At 52.8% G+C, this 19,013-nt stretch overlaps 1 protein-coding gene across 1 annotated transcript; it reads right to left on the bottom strand.

Annotated features, from left to right (window-relative positions):
* Window positions 1-492: 492 nt before the first annotated feature.
* LOC143293001 (noggin-2-like) lies at window positions 493-16,689 on the bottom strand. The gene is made up of 2 exons (XM_076603777.1): window positions 15,892-16,689; window positions 493-4,790 (listed from the first exon to the last, which is right to left on the bottom strand). The coding sequence occupies exon 2, from the start codon at window positions 4,776-4,778 to the stop codon at window positions 3,951-3,953; it is 828 nt and encodes a 275-aa protein (XP_076459892.1). The 5' UTR covers window positions 4,779-4,790; window positions 15,892-16,689; the 3' UTR covers window positions 493-3,950.
* Between the last annotated feature and the right edge of the window lie 2,324 nt (window positions 16,690-19,013).

A 19,013-nucleotide genomic window follows, 5' to 3' on the forward strand; every position in this document is an offset into this window, starting at 1 on the left:
TGTCTGTCTGTCTGTCCGTCTGTCTGTGTGTCTGTCTGTCTGTCTGTCTGTCTGTCTGTCTGCTTGTCTGTCTACATGGTTTTTGGTCTGTTTGTCTGTCTATCGAGTGCCTGTGTATCTATATGTCTGTCTGCGTGTCTGTCAGTCTGTTTGTATGTCTGGTGCCTGTCTGACTGATTGTCTGCCTGTTTGTCTGTTTGCCCGTCAGACTGTATGTCAGTCTGTCTACCTGTCTGTTTGCCTGCCTGTATGTTGGTCAGTCGGTCGGTCTGTCCGTCTGTCTGTCTGTCGAGTGCTTGCCTGTCTACGTACCTGTCATTGTGTCTGTCTGTGTGTACACCTGCCTGTCTGTCCGTATGTCCGCGCGCGCACACACACACACACACACACACACACACACACGAACGCGAATACACACACGCGCACACACATACGCACGCACAGAGAGAGAGAGAGAGACGCACACAGAATCACAAACACACATTGCTAGCTTCAATCTTTATTTTTATTTTCTAACCACATACCAGGGATGCCCGTTGGACACACTGTGACGGATCACAGACCGATATATAAACCCAGGATTAAAGAACAGTACAACGATGTTATCACACTTCCGACACAACCCAAGTCACTAACCTTCAGAGTCACAACAATCGTTGGCATGAGGATAAACGATTCCTCCACCTCTTCACCCGATTTCTTCACATATTTCCCACTTCACATATTGTAATACTCCAAGGAAAAAACATTTTTACAAGACCTTGAAAGAAACAAGCACACAAAACAACAATAACTGGTGAACATGAAAACTTCACAACCTTTCCTCCTGAATACCATTCTGTGTCACTCGCTCTCCTCAAAGCAAGCGGAAACAAAAATCATTTTCTATGACGTAGTGCGATGTTGTCACGTGGTACGTACTTGAGTTCCAATGAAAGCAAAGCGGAAGTTGTATCTACAATATCGCATGAGAAAAGTGGGGGAGAGGGGGTGTGGAGTGGAAGGGGGCGGGTGGGGGTGTGGAGAAGAAGGGGGGGGGGGTGGGGAGGATGTTGGGGGGCTAGCCAGAGTCATAACACATACATTACCTTCCACTCTGTCGACCATTCCCCTTTTGAAATTGCTGAGGTCCGAATATAAAATGTTGTACTGAACGATAAATATTGTGCCCAAGTGAATTCCTTCACTGTGGAAAACAGAATGTCATGGTCCTCAACACTCTCAGTTCTGCCAGCATCTCACTGTTACTTTTGTTTAAAGACTTTTTTTCCGTTATCAACACTCGGCCAATCGTTTCGTTTGTTTAAATGCTTTGTTATCATCACCACTTCGCCTTTCCTTTTTTGTGACAACCGAGGTGTCGAAAGTTATATCAATGTTGTTTTTTATTATAAGCCAAAGACCTTTAACAAATGCTATTATAAAACATACAAACAATCGTTTCCAAGTGCCTTGTGAAAAAAAAAATCAATGACGGCCGATGCTGTTTGCATCGGAAACATCACAATGCTGTAACTTCTTTCAAACCGATGGACTTCGCGTCCTTTGTCCCTACACCAAACACAGCCTTTTCTGTTCTCTTGAGAGATTTTTGTAGGGAGGTGGGTTGTGGGATGGGGCAAGCTCGAGACAGGCTCAGTGACATACCACGTGACCTCAGTCCTCCGGACACTGAGGCGTTAAGAGAAAACAACCAACAGACAGACAGACAGGCAGACAAGAAGCGGAACAAGCATCAGTGTACAATGAATACATCATCCTTAGTCAACAGTACCCGTTTTCGCTGCACCCCGCCGTGGGGGTGTTCAGATAGATATACCCTTCAGAAATCACAGGACAGGTTACCATCCCAAGCGTCCTCTGCAGCACCACACCCCACTATGGCAATATGATCATTGATGTATCAATTTTGTATTGCGCTGAATCTTGTGTGAACCTCGCACTTGAAAAGATCTCCCTCGTTTCCCTTCGTCAAATCACGCACTCAGTACTGTCAAGTCTGGCCTTCAAACCAACCTCTTTCCGGTAATGATGGCCCTTTCCTTCCCTTTGTCTTTCCATCCATTGTGTCTTTAGCCTTCTGGTTACAGGAATTTATAAGTTTTATCTCTCATCCCTTTGTCTCAGAGTTTTGCATGTGTGTGAAAGTTGGGCGTGGGAGCGCTTTGATTCCTCGAAGCACAAGACTCAGCGAAAACACACACACACACACACACACACACACACACACACACACACACACACACACACACACACACACACACACACACCGCCGTTAGTTACTGTCATATTTAAGCTATGCTGGTAGTTCTGTCAGTGGCAGACATACACCTGGGATGGTAACTTGTCCTGTGCTCACAACCATTTTTCAAACCGTCCCTGACTCCACGCCTATAGCTTTCCTGGCAGTACTCTCTATGTACACATCATAAATAGTCATCAACAGCAACTGACACCACAGTGTATTGGCAGTATCAAGGTGGTCATTCATGAAACGAAGTCGTTCATCTAAACATCCACATGATCCCACACGCACCCAGTGTCTTCACCTCCTCAACACGGCCATGACACAGCACACAGCAAGAAGCACACGTTGTAAATATGTATATGTACAGATTATCTTTGTATTGATACACCCCTCTCTCTCTCTCTCTCTCTCTCTCTCTCTCTCTCGCTCGCTCGCTCGCTCTCGCTCTGTGTGTGTGTGTGTGTGCGCGCACGCGCGCGCGTGTGTGTGTGTGTGCGTGCGTGTGCGTGCGTGCGTGCATGCGTGCGTGGGAAACAACCACAGTTAGACTGTTGTTTCAAAGGGAAAACGAACTACACATTGATTGAAAGATAAATCAAAGAGCAAGATGTTGCCACGGAGACATAATTCCTGGCACCATTCACAACTCACTGACGAACAAACACAGAGTCATTGCCTGTCATCCTAAAACGACACATTGTCCATATCACAGATCCAATGCCGCCAGGTCAGAGGTATTCATGTGCATGGAGTTCCCCCCAAAACGAGAAAAAAGCGTCAATCAATCAATCAATCAGAAAATCAGCCTGTAGTTAATATCATTTACAGCATTTACAGTCATGTCACCTCAGTGTGACAGAATGACAAGCTACCAGCCCTGGCTGAAAGTGAGTCCAACGTACCATGCAATGGTCACAAGTGACTGTGTCGTGTATGGCACGTGCATCCTTCTTCACCAAGAAGTCAGTGCACAATCCCACAAAAGCGAAGTGGCCCACCCTGTCATGGACCCGACAGTCCATAAGCTCTCTTGCACCATAATTCATCGATGGCTCCTTGGCTGAAAGCAAGAACATCTTGTGGGCTGAATACAGCAGCACTTGAGATTTTGCATCAAAACGTCGCTCAGTCATTATTGCATCCTGGCGTGTAAAAGTTCTTTACGTGTCGGTGTAGCCTACCCGTTTTCTGTCAGTAAATCAGAGTCATTAAAGATTAGAGTGAATGTCATCACTGAGTTCCCATACACACTGAAACTTTTGTTGCTTCGTAGAACGTCTGATAGCAAAGATACCGGCTTGTCAAGATTGCCCCAAGACTCCGTGTGTCATGGAAATCGTCCAGGGATGAAAGGACAGACGTCATGGCGTGGACCGAAGAATAACGTATAGATATCGAAGTGACCAAAACGTCAACAAGCACAAAGCTGTCCTGGCGTACCCGAAGAGCTTCTTGAATGTCAGCAGCACAGGCTAAGTCACGAGAGATACAGGCCAGGTCACAAATTATAAACCAGATCACAAAACAGAGGCCAGGTGACAATAAGATATAGGACAGGGGGACTTACATAGGTTAAGTCATGAGACAGGCCTAGTCACAAGATACAGCCCATGTCACGAGACAGGCCAGGTCAAGGCCAGATCACGAGGCAGGTCAGGCCATGTCAAGGCCAGGTCACGAGACAGACCAGGTCAAGGCCAGGTCAGCAGGCACAGGAGCACTGCGTGATGATGGGGTACAGCACGGGGATCCACCGACACTGCCGGTGACGGCGGCGGCCCGAGGGACGGCGGGAGCGACAGTGCCACCTGAGGAGGGTCTTGGTGAGGGAGCGGGAGGGCTGACACGTCATACCGGGGGGCATGGAGCAGGGCTTGCCGTTCCAGCAGCCTCCCTCCCGCAGCCAGCGCGGCCAGAAGCGGAGGCCCAGGTCCTTCCAGGCGAACCTCACTGGGCAGTAGGTGAAGCTCCACACCAGCTTCTGCACCCTCCGCCGCTGCTTCTTGCTCATCCTCACCCTCACCCGTCCCCCGTCCGCCCGGCGGAACGTCCGCAGATACTTGAGGAAGTCCGGACGAGGGGCGTCAGGCCTCCCGCTCTTGAAGTCGTAGAGGAAGGTGTCGTTGAGGTCTGCCGGCGTGTCGATGGAAAGGAACTGCTCGTCGAAGTGCCGGCCCAGACGCCTCCGGAGGACCGCGGGGTCCAGGTCTTCGGGCGAGGGGTCCAGGGACTGGTCAGGGTTCTCCAGGAGGTCCTCGATGGGCAGGCGGTCCGAGGGCGAGGGTCTGACCCCCTCCTGAAGGTTTCCCCCCCGGCTGTCCATTTCGTGGGGGGGCTGGGTCTCCAGTAGGTGCAGGTACACGTGGCTGGCGTCACAGGCACAGCATGACGTCAGCAGCACCATCGTCAGCCACAGCCGGCAGTGATGACGCGCGCGGTCCGCCGTGACGTCACGTCTGGCGTTGCTGGCGCTTCCCGCCGCTGACGTCACAGGGGTGGGGAAGAGGGAGGGGAACGTCATGCTGATCATGGATCGGTCACTCTGAAACACGGGAACAGGCTCACGTCAGTCAGTGCACACACACACACACACACACACACACACACACACACACACACACGCACGCACGCACGCACGCACGCACGCACACGCACACACACACACACACCACCCTCCCCACCCTCCACTCCCAGGCTGTACACTGACTAACAGTGCCAGACGAGGCCCGAAAACCAGAAAAGCACGTGGGCACCGCTGAACCTTCTCATAGCCATTGTGAAAACGTTCCGCTTCGGTCGCAGCCAACGGGCGTGCAACCTATGCATAGCTAACCCTTTCACAGCACGGCGCAGCACGGCACAGCACGGTACGGCAGTCTGCAACAAGGCGGACGGGTTGGGGGTGGGGGGTGTGGGGGGACAGACACCTAGCGCCACCTAGCGGTGCCGATCTGTGTGAGCACGGACACAGGATAATGCCGTGCGATCGGCGGCGCCAGGTCTGTGATAAAGCCGTCTGTGAGAATCAGTGGGGATGTGTATCAGTGGGCTTAACTGCGTCATAAAACTCCTCTCTCGCTCTCCCTCTCTCTGTCTCTGTCTCTCTTAGAATTCTCTCTCTCTCCCTCTCTCTCTCTCTCTCTCTCTCTCTCTCTCTCTCTCTCTCTCCGCCTCTCTCTCTCTCTCTCTGTCTCCTCTACTTCCCACCCCATCGCTCTCTCTCTGTCTCTGTCTCTCTCTTTCTCTCCCCCGCTCTCTCTCTACCTCTGTCTATCTCTCCCCCCCTCCCCTCTCTTTCTCATTGTTCCCCCCCCTCTCTCTCTCTCTCTCCCTCTCTCTGCACCCTCCTCTCTCTCTCTGCACCCTCCTCTTTCTCTCTCTTTGCCCTCCCCCATCTCTCTCACACAAACGCGTTTCATCGCACCAAAGGGCAATCACCCTCAAATGTTACGTGCCATATCTCGCTATCTGGCCTGATAATTCAAAAAACAAAAAAGAGAACTAAAACCGAACAAGAGAGAGGCAAAACGAAAGTTTCCCTGTTGATGTTATTTCATAACGCAAAAATATCCTCCACTCTCAGCTTCTAGAACGCTGTTCAGAAGTAAGCATAGGGTGTCTTCTGATTCGAGGTTAAAAAAAAACTAAGATACCCATTTATTAAATGAAGCAAGAACAACCGTATCGATCGCTTGTACCACTCGTAAAACACGACGTAGAATTTCTCTGGCCCAGTCGGTAGCCAATTTCCTGTGAATTGAATCTCTGGAAAAGACAACTGAAGAGATAGCGGAAAACAAGAGCGAGAAATGAAATCTGCTGGAGATGGCTTAACTTCGTTACAAAGAAAAATGTGCGGAGGTGAAGAAGCAGGAGGGAAAGACCGATTTTCCTTAACCCCCCCCCCCCCCCGCCCCCACACCCCCCCTCCCCCCCCCTCTCCCCCCCCCCCCCGATCCCCCATTCCCCCTCCAGTTCATTCCCTGCTGGGAACGTAAACTTGCCTTGGAATATATACGAAAGCGGCGTTCATATATATATAGCATCAGACAGCCATTCACTCCCACCCCCTGCACCCCACCCCACCCCCCTCTTTCCACCCACAAGTCTACACACACACACACACACACACACACACACACACACACACACACACACACACACACACACACACACACACACAAACGCTTTCTAACTCTCCCAGTTCTCTCATAAAGTGCTCGGGTGTGCATCTGCTTGTGTGTGATGTTTATGATGTGTGGTTGCATTTCTTTTGTACCTATGATTAGGTCTTCATGTTGCGTCCTGCGAGCACGCTTGTGTGTGTGTGTGTGTGTGTGTGTGTGTGTGTGTGTGTGTGTGTGTGTGTGTGTGTTCGTGAGAAAGAGAGGAACAGACAGAGAAAGACAGACAGTCTCCATGTTTGTGGCTGTCACAGAGGTAGACAGATACTGACTGAGACAAAGAGACGAGAAATATAGAAACGTACAATGAAAAAGAGGAGATACAGATGGGAGAGAGAGAGATGGGAGAGAGAGAGGGGGGAGATGGGAGAGAGAGAGGGATGGGAGAGAGAGGGAGGAGATGAGAGAGAGAGAGAGAGATGGGAGAGAGGGGGAGAGAGAGAGAGATGGGAGAGAGAGAGGGGGAGATGGGAGAGAGAGAGGGGAGATGGGAGAGAGAGAGAGAGATGGGAGAGAGGGGGAGAGAGAGAGAGATGGGAGAGAGAGGGGGGGAGAGATTGGAGAGAGAGGGGGAGATGGGAGAGAGAGGGGGAGATGGGAGAGAGAGAGAGATGGGAGAGAGAGAGAGGGGAGAGATGGGAGAGAGAGAGGGAGGAGATGGGAGAGAGAGGGGGAAGATGGGAGAGAGAGAGGGGGGAGATGGGAGAGAGAGAGAGAGATATGGGAGGGAGAGAGATGGGAGAGAGGGGGAGATGGGAGAGAGATGGGACAGATGGGAGAGAGGGAGAGGGAGAGAGAGGGGAGAGAGAGAGGGGAGATTGGAGAGAGAGAGGGATGGGAGAGAGAGAGGGGGAGATGGCAGAGAGAGAGAGAGATGGGAGAGAGAGAGGGGGGATGGGAGAGAGAGAGAGAGATGGGAGGGAGAGAGAGATGGGAGAGAGAGAGATGGGAGAGAGAGGGGGGGATGGAAGAGAGATGGGAGGGAGAGAGAGATGGGAGAGGGAAAGATGGGAGAGAGAGAGGGGGAGATGGGAGAGAGAGAGAGATGGGAGGGAGAGAGAGATGGGAGAGAGAGAGATGGGAGAGAGAGAGGGGGATGGAAGAGAGAGAGAGAGATGGGAGGGAGAGAGAGATGGGAGAGAGAGAGATGGGAGACAGAGATGGGAGAGAGAAATGGGTGAGAGAGAGATGGGGGAGAGCGAACGAACGAACAAATCTTTATTGTTTTTAGATACATTGATCCCTAAACAAAGGTGAGCAAGGTCCATGGCGTAAAACATCGTTAAATGTGATCAAAATAAGAAATATATGATTATGAAACGCACAGAAAATTCCGTGAATCATTGACACTTCATTTTCACACTTCGCAAAATTTCAGGGATATCATATTCTTAGGCACTCGGACACAAGCACACGCACACACCCAACACCCCCCCCCCCCCTTCCCCTCCTCCTGCCCCCCCCCCCCCCCCACCCCCACCCCCCACCCCCCCCCCACACACACACACACAGTGCTTATCCATGTAACTGCATGGATCAGCCATGGGAGAGAGAGGTGGGGAGGGAGAGATACGGGAGAGAGATGGAAGAGAGAGAGAAGGGGAGAGTGAAATGGGGGGAGAGAGATGGGAGAGAGACAGAGACAGGCAGACAGAGAGGGAGAGACAGAGACAGGCAAACAGACAGACAGAAAGCGAGAGCGAAAGACAGAGAGAAACAGAGAGCGAGTGAGAGAGAGACAAACAGAGACAGAGACAGAAAGACAGTGAGAGAAAAAATCCAGAGAGAGACGGAGACAGAGAACGAGAACGAAAGAGAGAGAGAGAATACGATAGACCGAGAGAGAGAGAGAGAGGAGGGGGCGAGGGGAGAGGGAGAGGTGTCAAGGTAAACCAGTGGCACCTACCAGTCCAAGGAGGGCGGCACGGAGATCAAACAGAACAGCAGACACCTACACCGCCTGTCTCCCCTTGTAGACTTACCCCCCACCCCCCTCTTTCCCCTGCACCTCTCACCCCCATTCTCCCTCCCCCACCAACAACACCGACCCCCTTCCTCAACAAACACGGCGCGCGACCACAAAAAAAAAAAAAAAAAAAAAAAAAAAGTCAGGAATAGTCTCCCCTATACCTCTCACCTCCCAGGAGGCGGGATGTTTTGGTTTCCTCTCCAGTCTAGACTTTTGAGCAGACAGTCTCGGGGAATGGAAAGCAAACCGCTACAAACTATTTATTTGTTATGTGAGGTTTGTTTGTTCAACACCTGTGGTAAAACGAAACTACGGGGGCTGACTGAGGAAGTATTAGACTACTGACAAAACAGTCAGAGGTGTGAGGTGTGAAAACTGAGCCTCCGTTTAACCCTTTCTGTCTGAGACATTCAGGACAGTCTCTCTACCAAGGTGGTCGAAGCAGACACCTCTAAGCGCACCGGGGGTTGCTTATCCAACGATTCTTACTACTCCTTTGTGTGTGCTGATTAATACACAGTCAGTTAACGTTTTGAGTTTTCTTCTGAGGTGCTCAGTTTCAGTTTAACTGCAGAATAATCCTGCATGTTTTGTCGACCATTAAACATTTACGTAACGTGACATGCATTCTGCACGATTCATTCCACAACGTGTTTACATCGGACGTTATGAAGGGAGGGGTTTGCAGTGTTTCTCTGGAAGCAGCATCTGTGCGGGTACCGACTGTGTTACATTCAGCGTCAAAGAATCAACAGGTTTCGTGTGGAACAGGCACCGAAGACGGACCAGTGGCACCTCAGCGCACAGACACCGGTAACAATCCCCTCACAACACGAGCCCTTTGTCCACTAAACACCTGTCACCCTGAAACACCGAACACCTGAGTACCAAGTAAAGCCGGTAACCCTGAAGTACCAAATACCTGTAATCTTCACGCACAGTTCCATAAAACTAACCACTTTTACTCCCTAAACACCTAACACAACAGCTCCTAAACAATAAACACCAGTGAATACCCACACACCTGACACCTGACACATCCCAAAGCAAGGAGCTCCACAAGTGACAGTCAGTGCTGATGAACACCAGCACCTCGAACTGTTCAGTCTGAACACACAGCAGACATTTGCAAGTACAGACAGTGCACAATGCATTGTGAACACAACCAATGGACCTGTTTTCATCCCCATCAAAGCACACTGAGTGTAGGTCTGGCCTGAGCATGTGTCACACACACACACACACACACACACACACACACACTGACCGGTATCTCGTGACCTACTGTTTACTGTCTACTGTTTCAGAATAAGGGTGTGTCACCCAGTGACACTCCCTGAGCTTTCATGACACAACAACCACCCGATCAATGGTCACTCCACCCCCTCACCCGTCCCTCCCTTTTGTCTGAGGGCACCTTCCCATTACATTATAGGTTGACATCAACAGGCCATGAACTGATGGCGTCTGACCCAACAATTAGCACTTGGAGAAATTAATACCACCACGGCCCTGCACCATCCCTGTCTGACCCCCGCCCTGATCCCGGTAACAGACAGCAACGATGGCGACACAGAAGGAGACGGACTGAAGTTCTGGAGACAGGGAACTAACCTCGTCAGTACGTGGGGACACTGGGGACCACAGACCACAGGAGACTGGACTGTCAGCACGTGGGGACACTGGGGACCACAGACCACAGGAGACTGGACTGTCAGCACGTGGGGACACTGGGGACCACAGGGCACAGGAGACTGGACTGTCAGCACGTGGGGACACTGGGGACCACAGACCACAGGAGACTGGACTGTCAGCACGTGAGGACACTGGGGACCACAGACCACAGGAGACTGTACGGAGGAACACCACGGTAAGGAAGGTAGGACGAGAAAAACGGCAGTGCAACTCAACACAGCCGGACAGCAGTGCAGCTCAACACAGCCGGACAGCAGTGCAGCTCAACACAGCCGGACAGCAATGCAACTCAACACAGCCGGACAGCAATGCAACTCAACACAGCCGGACAGCAATGCAACTCAACACAGCCGGACAGCAGTGCAACTCAACACAGCCGGACAGCAATGCAACTCAACACAGCCGGACAGCAGTGCAACTCAACACAGCCGGACAGCAGTGCAACTCAACACAGCCGGACAGCAGTGCAGCTCAACACAGCCGGACAGCAGTGCAACTCAACACAGCCGGACAGCAGTGCAGCTCAACACAGCCGGACAGCAGTGCAGCTCAACACAGCCGGACAGCAATGCAACTCAACACAGCCGGACAGCAGTGCAACTCAACACAGCCGGACAGCAGTGCAGCTCAACACAGCCGGACAGCAGTGCAACTCAACACAGCCGGACCACAGCGCAGTGGAGCGGGCAGTGAGAAAGCCACTTCTACGTCTCCCACACTACCAGTACCGTGGATTGGCACAGTCATCCAGTGGAATGTTAACCCAACTGGATGTCACTGGTGATGTGATTGTCAGCCTTCTGTCCCGTCACTATCTGCTTGAGTCATCAGACACATCGTCACGTCTGAAGCTTTCTGCCTTAAGCTCCGCATTTCGCTTGTGTTCAAACAAAGCGGCTACTGAAGTTGAACACTCCTTTGAACTTTTCTACAATCTAAAACGCCTCCACATGACAGCATTTAAGATCTGATAGATAGACATCCGTCATTTTCGGAAGACCGAGGAATTGCGCTGTGGCAGGTGACTGATATGTCATGTCGGGTGTGGCTAAGCAGGCCAATGTGGAAAGTCGCATTTTGAATTACAGTGGCCATGATAAATTGCTATTACTGAAAGAAGGTGACACAAATACCGTACATTGACAGGTGAATGCTCTGACTCCCTTTCTCCGTGATGGCACAAAACATCCCTCAGCCCTGAATGAATCCTGTACAATGCGGATTGTCGGAACCGAACCCCGCCTCACCTCCGGTTATCAATCGGTGTTCCCTCCAGACAGATAGAGCACGAGGGCAGTCAGTGGATCGCTGGGTTATCGCCAGTCCATTCACACCACTCATCGTTTCCACACCGCCTTACACACGGAAACGGATCAGCTGAAATATTAGAGGTCTTTTCATACGTTTCTTCTCCGTCTGCATGTCTGTTGCAGACACACAGCCTGGCTTCACTGTTTACTGATATCCGTTTCCACCAACAAAATCCTGGTGTCTTTTGATCAAGGGGATCGTTTTGGTTTTGACTAAAACAATGTTGTCCTGTTTCCTAGGCACAAACACACACATTCACAGAACGACAATAATTGTTGCGAATTGCTGTTGAACGACATTGATAGACTGAACGTCGTCAAGAGACCAGGTTAGCAGTGACACTACCACTGTTTCCGTTGTTGCTGTGATCAGGACAGATTGGCAGAGGGCATCTCTTCATGCAAAACGCCACGATGTGACTGACAATACCCTCCACGCCTCTTTCTCTCTCTTTCTCCGGCACACACACATACACACACACACACACACACACACACACACACACACACACACACACACACACACACACACACACACACACACACACACACACACACACACACACACACACAGGTGAAGGGGATAGAAAGACAGACAGATTTACGTAGCTGTGTGTGATGCTACAGCTTGATCTAAGTACGATATAAATCAGGCCGACAGCGAGACACACAAGACAGGCAGACAGACAAGCCGGGTGTGCGGGAGAGGGGTAAAGGAAGGGGTGGGGAGAGGAGGGGTAAAGGAAGGGGTGGGGAGAGGAGGGGTAAAGGAAGGGGTGGGGAGAGGAGGGGTAAGGAAGTGGTGGGGAGAGGAGGGGTGGGGAGAGGAGGGGTAAAGGAAGTGGTGGGGAGAGGAGGGGTAAAGGAAGGGGTGGGGAGAGGAGGGGTAAAGGAAGTGGTGGGGAGAGGAGGGGTAAAGGAAGGTGGGGAGAGGAGGGGTAAAGGAAGGGGTGGGGAGAGGAGGGGTAAAGGAAGGGGTGGGGAGAGGAGGGGTAAAGGAAGGGGTGGGGAGAGGAAGGGGTGGGGAGAAGGGGGGTAAAGGAAGGGGTGGGGAGAGGAGGGGTAAAGGAAGTGGTGGGGAGAAGAGGGGTAAAGGAAGTGGTGGGGAGAGGAGGGGTGGGGAGAGGAGGGGTAAAGGAAGGGGTGGGGAGAGGAGGGGTGGGGAGAGGAGGGGTAAAGGAAGTGGTGGGGAGAAGAGGGGTAAAGGAAGTGGTGGGGAGAAGGGGGGTAAAGGAAGTGGTGGGGAGAAAGGGGGTAAAGGAAGGGGTGGGGAGAAGGGGGGTAAAGGAAGTGGTGGGGAGAGGAGGGGTGGGGAGAGGAGGGGTAAAGGAAGGGGTGGGGAGAGGAGGGGTGGGGAGAGGAGGGGTAAAGGAAGTGGTGGGGAGAAGAGGGGTAAAGGAAGTGGTGGGGAGAAGGGGGGTAAAGGAAGTGGTGGGGAGAAAGGGGGTAAAGGAAGGGGTGGGGAGAAGGGGGGTAAAGGAAGGGGTGGGGAGAGGAGGGGTAAAGGAAGTGGTGGGGAGAAGAGGGGTAAAGGAAGTGGTGGGGAGAAGAGGGGTAAAGGAAGGGGTGGGGAGAGGAGGGGTAAAGGAAGGGGTGGGGAGAGGAGGGGTAAAGGAAGGGGTGGGGAGAAGAGGGGTAAAGGAAGTGGTGGGGAGAGGAGGGGTAAAGGAAGGGGTGGGGAGAGGAGGGGTAAAGGAAGGGGTGGGGAGAGGAGGGGTAAAGGAAGGGGTGGGGAGAGGAGGGGTAAAGGAAGGGGTGGGGAGAAGGGGGGTAAAGGAAGGGGTGGGGAGAGGAGAGATAAAGGAAGTGGTGGGGAGAAGAGGGGTAAAGGAAGTGGTGGGGAGAGGAGGGGTAAAGGAAGGGGTGGGGAGAGGAGGGGTAAAGGAAGGGGTGGGGAGAGGAGGGGTAAAGGAAGGGGTGGGGAGAGGAGGGGTAAAGGAAGGGGTGGGGAGAGGAGGGGTAAAGGAAGGGGTGGGAGGAGAGGAGGGGTAAAGGAAGGGGTGGGGAGAGGAGGGGTAAAGGAAGGGGTGGGGAGAGGAGGGGAAAGGAAGGAGAGGAGGGGTAAAGGAAGGGGTGGGGAGAGGAGGGGTAAAGGAAGGGGTGGGGAGAAGGAGGGGTAAAGGAAGGGGTGGGGAGAGGAGGGGGTAAAGGAAGGGGTGGGGAGGAGGAGGGGAAGGAAGGGGTGGGGAGAGGAGGGGGGGGGTAAAGGAAGGGGTGGGGAGAGGAGGGGTAAAGGAAGGGGTGGGGAGAGGAGGAGTAAAGGAAGGGGTGGGGAGAGGAGGGGTAAAGAAAGGGGTGGGGAGAAGGGGGGGGGTAAAGGAAGGGGTGGGGAGAGGAGGGGTAAAGGAAGGGGTGGGGAGAAGGGGGGGGGTAAAGGAAGGGGTGGGGAGAGGAGGGGTAAAGGAAGGGGTGGGGAGAGGAGGAGTAAAGGAAGGGGTGGGGAGAGGAGGGGTAAAGAAAGGGGTGGGGAGAAGGGGGGGGGGTAAAGGAAGGGGTGGGGAGAGGAGGGGTAAAGGAAGGGGTGGGGAGAGGAGGGGTAAAGGAAGGGGTGGGGAGAGGAGGGGTAAAGGAAGGGGTGGGGAGAAGAGGGGTAAAGGAAGGGGTGGGGAGAGGAGGGGTAAAGGAAGGGGTGGGGAGAAGGGGGCAGGAATCAAGGGAGGTAATGCTGGCAGCTCCCTCCCCCTGACGGGGCCGACGACAGCTACAAAACTTAAACCCTCTGACACCTACAGGCGCCTCCACAATCCTCTGAACTAATCGCTGACACCTCCCGCCGCCACCACAGTCATAACCACCCCCACACCAAACCCACAACTGCACCAACATCTCCATCACCACCTCCCCTATCCACCATCACCACCCGGCAACACCACCCGCGCTGCCAGCCCCCCTCCCACTGCCCCTAACACCACTGCTAACCACCACTACCACTACCACTACCACTATCACACATCCTCCCCCACCACCACACCACCAAAACCACAACCACACCACCACAACCATCACCACCTCCCCCATCCACCATCACCACCACACCGTCACTGCTTTCCTCCTCCTCCGTTCCCCCGCCTCCCGCCCCCAACACCACCACCATCACCACCTACCCCACCACCACCACCACCATACCACCACTCCCTACACCAACACTACAAACACACCACCACTACCATCACCCCCTCCCCCACCAACACCACCACCATCACCACCTACCCCACCACCACCACCACCATACCACCACTCCCTACACCAACACTACAAACACACCACCACCACCACCACCATACCACCACCCACTACACCAACACTACAAACACATCACCACCACCACCACCATACCACCACCCACTACACCAACACTACAAACACACCACCACACCATCACCCCATCCCCCACCAACACCACTACCACACTACCATACCTCCCCACCACCCTACACCACACCACCACCATACCACCACCCTACACCAACACAACAAACACACCACCACTACCATCACCACCTCCCCCACCACCACCACCACCACCATACCACCATACCACCACCCCTACACCAAGACTACCAACACACCACCACTACCATCCCCACCTCCCCCACCACTACCACCACCACCATCACACCGCTGCCGCCTCCCCCCTCCCCTAATACCACTAATACTACCACCATCACCTCTTGACTACCACCGCCACCACTATACTTCTCTCTACAAGTCACTGACACCTTACTTCACCCCCACCCCACCACCACCTGTACACCACAGCCACCGCCACCACATCACCACCACCACAACACAACCACCACCACAACAACACCACATCACCACCACCACAACACAACCACCACAACAACAACACCACATCACCACCACCACAACACAACCACCACCACAACAACACCACAACAACACCACATCACCACCACCACAACACAACCACCACCACAACAACACCACACAACCACCACCACAACAACACCACCACAACACCACATCACCACCACCACAACAACACCACAACAACACTACATCACCACCACCACAACACAGCCACCACCACAACACCACATCACCACCACCACAACAACACCACAACAACACTACATCACCACCACCACAACACAACCACCACCACAACACCACATCACCACCACAACAACAACACCACATCACCACCACAACAACACAACCACCACAACAACAACACCACATCATCACCACAACAACACAACCACCACCACAACAACACCACATCACCACCACCATCACCAGTCAGTGGTCCCCACCCACCCACCCACCCTTCACTCGCCCACCTGTTCGTGACTGACTCTGGCTTGTCAGGATTGTGTTGATCTGTGTATGTGTGTGTGTGTGTGCGCGCGCGCGCGTGTGTGTGTTTGTGTGTGTGTGTGTGCGCGCGCGCGCGTGTGTGTGTTTATGTGTGTGTGCGTGTGTGTGTGCGCGCTCGCGCACGCACTCTACCACGCTTACCTGAGACCCAGTCCGTTCTCTGGGGCTGATGACTTCAGTTCGTCCACAGTGACGTCAGCAGCAGTCTACACAAATCCTGCCACAGTTAGCGTCTATTTCTGCCGTCGTCATGTAGGTCGTGTAAACTAACACGTTTACTGCATCATATCACGTGGTATGTTGTGTCTCCTAACACACTTCTTTTCTGATTCCTCTGAACCACCTTTTTTTTTTTCTTTTTTCTTTTTTTTTTACTGCATCCAAAGCGTGAACGTGGCACGACTCAGTGAAGTTGTTCAGCAAATCGTCTGGTGGCAATGTTTCGCTGAACCAAAACGAACGCTGTCTTCATGTTCATGCACCTCTCTTTTGTCACACAGCGTGTCAGACATGGTTGATTTTTTGTTGTTGTTGTTTTTCTCCAGTGTTTTCAAATGCAGGTCAGCTTTCCAAATTGTCCACTCTCAAAACGCATGCAGTTTATCTTGTGTGTGAATCCGACTTGCTCAGTGAGAGTTTTTCCCACACACTAATCCGACACTACAGCACAGCACAGCACAGCACAGCACAGCACAGCACAGCACAGTACACTCACAGTCCAGCGAAGAGTGTCGGGCAGTCATTCAGTGCATCACTGGGGCAGCTGGCAGAGCTTCAGTTAAGGTGACGGCCTCCTCCTCACCATCCTCATCCTCATCCTCCTCCCCTCCGTTATCCAGCCCTCGCCACGAGCAGCCAGTCAGGCGCCACCACAGGCTGGGGTTCGGGTCCCTGACAGCCCTGTCCCTAACTGCCCCGCTGCGGGGTGGTGGGAGGGGGTGGGGATTGGAGAGGAAGGGGGGGAGGTTGTCGGGGAGGGGGGGGGGGCACCTGTCCGGTGTGTCCAGCACCTGCAGCCCTGATGGACACGTCTGGCCTCCTGACACCCCTTCCGCCTCTGCCTCCACACCGTCACGGGGAGGGGAGGGGTGGGTGGGGTGGGGGTGCCAGAGGAGGGAAGGAGAGAGATGGACGGGCAGGGTGACAATGAAAAATGATTGAACAGTCTCTGTTGCCCTCAAAGGACTCTTTCAGCCTGAAGTCTAGAAGGGGTGTGAGGAGAGGTACGGGGGAGTGGGTTGTGGTGGTGGGGGGGAGGTGGGTGGACACTTGACAAGAGAGGACTGATTACCTCAGTGCTGAGCCACCTCTGAGTGAGACAGGGGAGGGAAGCGCGGGCCGCTGCTTGCAGTAACAGCAAGAGAGCGGAGAGTAAAGGGAGAGCAGCGAGCGATCCGGCGGTGCACAATGGAGCGACGGGAGCCGATGGAAGCCTTTATAGCGGGCCCCCTCTGCCATCCGTGGCGGGCCCTGCGCGCCTTTTAATTGATCGTTTTCTTCCCCTCTCTGTGGCGCCAGGCTGGAGACAGCCTTCACTGGGCCTCCCCCATTTCCCAACAATTACTTGGAACACTTCCCGCGCACCCCCTTCCGTGCCCCCACCCCCCTGCCCCCCACCACCCGCTCCTCCCCACCCCCACCCTCACCCCCTCCTGGAGTCTTTTGTGTGTGTGTGTGTGGAGGGTGTGAGCCCCTGGTGTGGAGTTAAGTCTGGCGCCAGGGAATCTTGTGGCACCCCCCCGGCAGCGGGACTCCTACTCTCACCCCTCCACCTCATCAAAGCTCCGCACACACTCAGCTACTGCCCTCTTGCCATCCGGCCCCATTCACATCCATCCCTCACCCCTCATCTCCCCTGCCCGTCCTCCGCTCATCATCATCATCATCATCATCCCCCTAACCCCCTCCCCCATCCCCAGGTTCCCCAATCACGTGGATACGCAGTCAAGTTAGGTGATACCTGGTGTGGGTCTGACTGACTGACTGACTGACTGGCTGGCTGACTGGCTGGCTGACTGGTTGACTGCATGACTGACTGACTGATTGACTGGCTGACTGACTGGCTGGCTGACTGACTGGTTGACTGACTGGTTGACTGCATGACTGACTCCACTCGACTGATCCGCTCAGTGGTACATGGTGTGTGTGTGTGTGTGTGTGTGTGTGTGTGTGTGTGTGTGTGTGTCTGTCTGTCTGTCTGTCTGTCTGTCTGTCTGTATGTATGTATGTATGTATGTATGTATGTCTGTGTCTGTGTATGGATGCGCGCACGAGTTTGTGTGAGTATATTTTGTGAGCGTGCATGTGCTTAATTGTTTGTGTGTGTGTGTGTGTGTGTGTGTGTCTGTCTGTCTGTCTGTCTGTCTGTATGTATGTATGTATGTATGTATGTGTCTGTGTGTCTGTGTATGAATGCGCGCACGAGTTTGTGTGTGTATATTTGTGAGCGTGCATGTGCTTAATTGTTTGTGTGTGTGTGTGTGTGTGTGTGCGTGCGTGCGTGCGTGCGTGCCTGCGTGCGTGTGTGTGTGCGTATAAGTGCTCGCGCGCGTTTGTGTTTGTATGTGCGTGAGCGTGTATGTGTTTGTGTATGCGTGCATGCGCGCGTTTGTGTGTGTGTGTGTGTGTGTGTGTGTGTGTGTGTGTTTCTGATAGAGATGGGGTAATGACAGTCACAGAGAAAGGGGCGTGACATTGAGTTATTGGCCTTTGACATACTAAAGTCATTGATTAATTGGCCTATTACACTCACGATTGACTAAATGATCTTCAACACTCAAGACTGATTGGTTAGTTCATTCTAGACGCTCTAGAGTAATTGGTTATTTGATATTTAACACTCAGCAGCGACCGTAAATTGATCTTTAATACTCAACAACGACTGATTTTTTTATCTTTAGCATTCAAGAGTGATTGATTAACTGATGTTTAACACTCAAGGGTGGGGATTCGGGTCAGTGCCTAGACTTTAAAAAAAATTTTATTCGTATTTGTATTTTGTATTTCTTTTTATCACAACAGATTTCTCTGCGTGAAATTCCGGCTGCTCTCCCCAGGGAGAGCGTGTCGCTACACTACAGCGCCACCCATTATTTTGTATTTTTTCCTGCGTGCAGTTTTATTTGTTTTTCCTATCCAAGTGGATTTTTCTACAGAATTTTGCCAGGAACAATTCTTTTGTTGCCGTGGGTTCTTTTACGTGCGCTAAGTGCATGCTGCACACGGGACTTCGGTTTATCGTCTCATCCGAATGACTATCGTCC

This window comes from Babylonia areolata, chromosome 18, assembly GCF_041734735.1.
Source record: "Babylonia areolata isolate BAREFJ2019XMU chromosome 18, ASM4173473v1, whole genome shotgun sequence".
NCBI lineage: Eukaryota > Metazoa > Mollusca > Gastropoda > Neogastropoda > Buccinidae > Babylonia > Babylonia areolata.